We start from the raw sequence: 6000 nt of genomic DNA on the forward strand, positions 1-6000 counted from the left end.
TCTAATCCATCATGACCCTTAGAAAAGAAATTCTATTTCCTAAAAACGAAAAGAACTGCAGATGCTGTAAATCGGGAACAAAAACGGAAGTTGCTGGAAAAGCTCAGCAGGTGTCGCAGTATCTGTGAAGTTCTGAGGAAGGGTCACTGGATCTGAAATGTTAACTCTGATTTTATTTTCTGCACGGATGCCGCTAGAACTGTTGACCTTCTCCAGCAACTTCTGTTTAAATTCCTTCTCATCGCTGTCATAAATGGGAAACTCATTATTTTTGAACTACACCATTTTGTTCTGGATTGCCTGACAAGGACCTTCAGAATCTTCTTTGTTTTAATAAGATCACCCCTCATTCTTTTAAACACTAATATAGGCTCAATCTTCCCATGTAAGTACACCATGATTATGGAATCAACCTCGGAAAACTTCCATGTATCAATTCCAATGTAAATGTGCCTTTCCTTAAATAATGTGACCAAACTGCATAACATACTTTATTGGTATAATGTCTGATACTCTGAACAGCTGAAGTGGACTTCCCTACTTTTATACTCTCTCTCCTTTGCAATAAAAACCAACGTTTCATTAACATTGTCTAATAATTGCATGAATTGTCAGTTCACACATACTGACTTTGTGATATAGTCTTTAAAATTTTAGGACAAAGATTTATCATTTTAAGTAACAAATGTTATGCAGGAAAATTTTAAACTAAAAATATGCAAGTTAATTGGTACAGTTTTAAAGTTTTTTTAAAATTGTTTCATTACAGAGCAAGCTGAGCAAAACAAAGCTAAGTCACAAAAAAGGCAAAATAAGACCATGTTTTACTTTTATCTTGCATCTGTAATCTCCATATATACCATGATTTGTCTAGCCCAAAATACTTGGGACCAATTCACCTTGGTAGAATGCTTTACTGCAAGTCTGTGAACCAGAAACCACCATTGATATATTAAAAAAAAATTAGCTGAGGCATAAGTGGCACAATATTATGAAGTAGTTTTTTTAATCACCTTATTCAAATACTGTATCTTCCAAGTTCTGCTCCCATAGTACTGTATTAAAATGTTGCTTGGCTGGTCAAAATATCTCCAGACAGTTGTTTTCAAAACAATAAATTTGTAGACTAGTGAGTGGTTATTTCAGAAGTTACTGAGAAAACACTGACACTTGCTTTCTTATTTAATAATTTTGAGAAATGATTGAATCATCTAAAGACAGCACCTAAACATAATAGGAGAAAACAATGTTCATAGGAATAAAATAGAAAAAAAGTCAAAATATGGAAGAAATTATATTCATAGTTTATAGTTATTGCACTTGTATGACATTTTGTAGCACTTCAAATAGATTATTGCTTTCTGTTTTTATGAACCAGCAAAGTTCCCCACACTGCATACAGTCCAATGAATAGTTTAATGCATTTGTGTAGTTTTGGTGAAGAGCGGAATGTTGGCTAGGACACTGAAAACTCTGTTCCAATTTAAAGACCACAGTTATATTCACCTGAACTGCCAGAATGGGTAATGTGTTGTTTTAATGTCTCACCCAAGAACAGACACATCCAAAGATGTCCATTCTGAAGCATCTGGCTAGATTATTATTCCTTACATTGTCATTTCATGAGCTCAAGACAAACGTACTTCTCCACATTTACTTTTTCTCTAAAGTCTTGCTCCCCAGAAGTACTACATTAGAAAATTGTGCTCTGGACTTTTCACCGATGGCAATATCGCAATGACACAGTAAATGTTTTTCCACTTTTTTTTGCACAAGTATGGCTTTCAAGTTCCAAATCACATTTTCTTTATTTCTATAGTCAAGGATACATGAGGATTCTCATCCCTATGATGAAGTAGCTCCTGACATACCATTATATGCTCAAATTAATAAAAAGAGGCCAGAAGATGTCCACTATGCTGAAGTTCATGTGATTCAACAGGGATCTCAACGCACTCTCAAGCAAGTTAAGGCAAGACAGAAAGAAAATGCAACGGAGTATGCAACCATTAACTTCACTCCTGTGGTAAAATATGACAGAAAAAATGGGACTCTAGTATAAAGCCAAACAAATGTTGTATGGCTTAAAAAAATGCATCTTATGTAGCCATTTCAAAAGGACACTGATTTAGCAGTTGCAAAATACACACCTGGTTGTGACCTTGCTAAAATAATAATTTGCCAATAATCAGGGATATATTTTATGGATGCTCATTTTGGTTAAAATGAGCAAAAATTGCAAATATATTACCATACAATATTCTCATGACACCTTTTTTGGCTAGTTGTTAAAAGATTTATTTCTTAAAAACATGCTTCTCATTATAATGTGTCTTTTACATGACACACCATGCTCAGAGGAAAATAAAGTCTGCCTTTGGAAGTGCTTATGTTTGCTAAATGATAGTGTGCCTTTTAAAATGATTCCTCTTGAGACATTTTACCCAATTGACCAAAAGTCTATATTTAATAAAGTAGTTCAGCTGTCTGGTTACATCACAGCAATAGTTTAACTTAGATTCCAGAACCATTGCAAGAGAGATTTGATATGTATCCTTCAAGTCAGATTGCAGGTAAAAGGACTAGGTGCTGAAGTTTTAGCCTCTTAATTCACATCAGCCTTGAACTGTAAAATAGTTCCGGTTTCTTACAACACTAAAGTACAGATTTAATTAATTTTTGGTGATTAAATGTGACTTCCTATTGAGCCTGTTCACTACATGTAACTTTTCACAATTTTTAGCACTTGGTTATGGTGGGGTGAGATGGTGGCTAATATAAGGTTTGCATAAAATAGTATTGGTAACTTCTGACATTGGGTTCAAAGAATACTATTGGAACAAAGGAAAGGTAGTTTTACATTGTACCTAACTTATTCTGTACATGAAATGAGCACTGACTCTGGGTACAAAAACTGAAGGACAATATCCCTTTTCCATCCCATGTCTTTCACCAGAGTGCACGTTTAACTGACATTGACATGATATACAATCTCTTAGTTGATCCTTGGCCTGGGTTGATATCATAACACAAGGAATGTTCCGTTAAAACTTGAAGATTTCCTGCTCTTTTTAGTATGTGCAATGTCCAATAATAGTAATATAAGCAACGTAGAGTATTTTTATCACATTGTGGATATATTAGCAATTGTTCTGATAGAATAAACAAACATGAAGTTTTCCTAAAAATGTGTTTTAGTGCAGTACAACCATCTTGATGTTCCTGTCCTTTGTTAGGTGGGATTGAATCCTATATTTAAAAAATGATAACCCACTTACTATGAAGTCCTGGGTGGGCATGCTGTGATGTGCACTAGAATAAGTTTGCACTTGATTAAATCTTATTTGATGAGTTAACTGAATATTTTGTAATGACCTGTATGCTTAAAGCACTTGATTATGTGTACAGATATTATAAATATATCAATTTTTTTAAAAGCACCAGTATTGTATGCTTTTATTAATGCTCTGGAGATGGATATTTAAAGGGTCAGGTGGTGTTGGGGCCTGCATGTGGGCCCCCATCTTTGTCCTGAAGGTCATCTCAGGAGCCCAATGCCTGTGGGACAGTTGTATTCTTAGCATTTTTGAGGTACTTGTTTCTTTGGTCCAAGCACTGCACCAAGTTTTGTCGTCTGTTTATTTTCAATCTCCTGGTCTCTTGTGGAGTTCCTGCTTTAATTGGCAAAGCAATATCAGGACCCAAAATGACTGCTGCTGAATTTGGCACAGCACTTTCCTCCTAGCCAGTTTGGCCATTTACATTTGTTACCACACCACTTTATATTGGGGGGGAAAAAAAATGGGTTGGGTCCAGAATTCATCCAGGTGCTGAAAGTTCAGTCCCTGAGTTGTAAAGGTTGACAGTACTAAAGCTAATTTTGAGGTGTTCTGATTGGATTATGTATGTTTTCTTTATTTAGTTTGTATAACAATGGAAAACTTTTAAAGTAGAATAATCCTGTTCAAAAATGTCCCAAAATGATCAAAGATCACAACTGCATCATTGTAGATATTCTATAAGAACTGTCTGTGTTCAATAAGGATAAAAATATTTGAATGATGCATTTTTTTAAACAAAATCATGTACGATCACCATTCAGACAAATCTCCCATTGCTTTAAGGCTGAAATGATCCTAAATACAAATCTTAATTTGTCATTTTTTTTATATCGCTTCAAGACATCACAAAGCACTTCACAGCTAACGAAATACAACATATTTGTTTCAGAGATGGTAGGAACTGCAGAATCTGAGAAAAAAAAGGTGTAGAGCTGGATGAACACAGCAGGAAAGCTGACGTTTCGGGCCTAGACCCTCCTTCAGAAATATAACATAAGTGGTTGATTCCAGCAGACTGCAGGACTGGGATAAGAAGGCATTCCTTCAAAGTGTTGTGAATCTTTTAGACTTCTCAAATCCAGTGTGTTATGGATACTCTGACTTATTTAAGGTTGAGAATAGTCAGATGTCTTTTGGTCTAAAGAAATCAGTTTGTCTGCGTAGGCAGCAAGAAAGTGGAGTTAAAGCTAAACATCGACTGTTGTACTAAATAATGGAGCAGGCTTAATGAACCATACAGCCTATTCTGCTCCACTATCTTGTGGAACAGCAAATAAGAAATTACTAAATTAATCAGTTTAGTTGAGAAATGGACTTTGGCCCCCTCATTATGTTATTTAACTTTTCTTTTGCCTATTCCATGTGATCTTTTGGACTATGTCTTAGTACCTCAACTGAAAGACAGCAATTATCAACAATGCAGCAGTCTTTCCGAAGGATAGAAAAGGACTATAGTTCGTTCATGTTCATACTACTTCCTTTGACCGTGTAACCTGACGACCTAACTGAGTTGAGTATACTATCCCTCATGGAGGGGGAGGGAAAGGGAGGGGTCGATCTGAGCTGTCTGAATACCCATTGTTCCGATTTGGCTGGGGACCTTTTCAACTGGTCAATGAATGCTGCAGTGAATATGGCCATCAGTATCAACCAGTTATGTGGACAAATTGCATTAACTTTTTGGAAATATATACATCAGAATTGTGCACAATCTTGGTTTTTTTAATAATTTAGTTTAAAAAGGTGAAGAAAGAACATTTAACCTTTTTAAATCTTCAGTGTCAGAGGTTTGTGACCAACGTATTTTCTTGTGATTTTGTCACCGAAATATCTATCGCATTTCTATTGTGGGAGGGTTAGGCAAATATGGGTAGCACAAGTGAGATCCCTACCAGAAAAAAAAACCCTACTTTAAATATAATTCATCATTCTTCAACTTGAGGAACTTTAAGGAATTTTGTTTTATGAATTAGCTTAGCAGCATTTTGCCACAGTGCAGAGTCACAATTGGTCTTAGACTCTAAGGCACCCCAAAAGGAGGCAATTGAGCCCATTATTGCTTGTGTTGGCTCTTGGTAGACCTATATTCAATTAATCTCACTCTTGTTGTTTCTGTATATCCCGACTTATGTCTCTTTCAAGTATTCATCCATTCCTTGTTGAATATTCCAACTTCACCCTCAAAAGAATGGTGCAATTATTTTTGCTTCATTATTAGTTGGGTTACCTGAAATACAAATGTTCAGGGGATGGTGATGCTGCTTTGTTTAAATACAATTATTATGTTTTCGTCAACAATTTTTGAATTAAAGTTATTTGTATACATTTTGAGATCTTCATCATTATTTGATAGATGTTTAGTATGGACAACACTGGCTGTAATATTGAAGACCAGTTCTCCAGAACTAGTCATGTTTCTAACTGAGTTATTACAGCACAGTCAGAACTTTGCCAGGTGGATGCCAATGTGGAAAGTTGTCCCATTATGTCCTGTGCACAAATCTAACCAGACTAATAGAAGTCTCAGTCAACTGTAAATCATTATCACAGAGATGGACACCAGTACTGCGAACAATCAAGTAGCACTTACTCAGCAATGACCATCTCTAACAGGAGAGAATGTAACCAATCCCCTTGATGTTTAACAACATCACTATTG

The 6000-nt window shown here is 35.6% G+C and overlaps 1 protein-coding gene across 1 annotated transcript in view; it reads left to right on the forward strand.

Moving 5' to 3' along the window:
* Positions 1-5631, forward strand: part of LOC125467029 (uncharacterized protein C11orf52 homolog) — a 27534-nt gene extending 21903 nt beyond the window's left edge. Inside the window, exon 5 of the mRNA XM_059638972.1 lies at positions 1820-5631. Coding sequence (XP_059494955.1) covers positions 1820-2062 — 243 coding nt within the window. The 3' untranslated portion in view covers positions 2063-5631. The remainder of the gene's footprint in view (positions 1-1819) is intronic.
* The last annotated feature ends 369 nt before the right edge of the window (positions 5632-6000 follow it).

Source organism: Stegostoma tigrinum, chromosome 32, assembly GCF_030684315.1.
Source record: "Stegostoma tigrinum isolate sSteTig4 chromosome 32, sSteTig4.hap1, whole genome shotgun sequence".
NCBI lineage: Eukaryota > Metazoa > Chordata > Chondrichthyes > Orectolobiformes > Stegostomatidae > Stegostoma > Stegostoma tigrinum.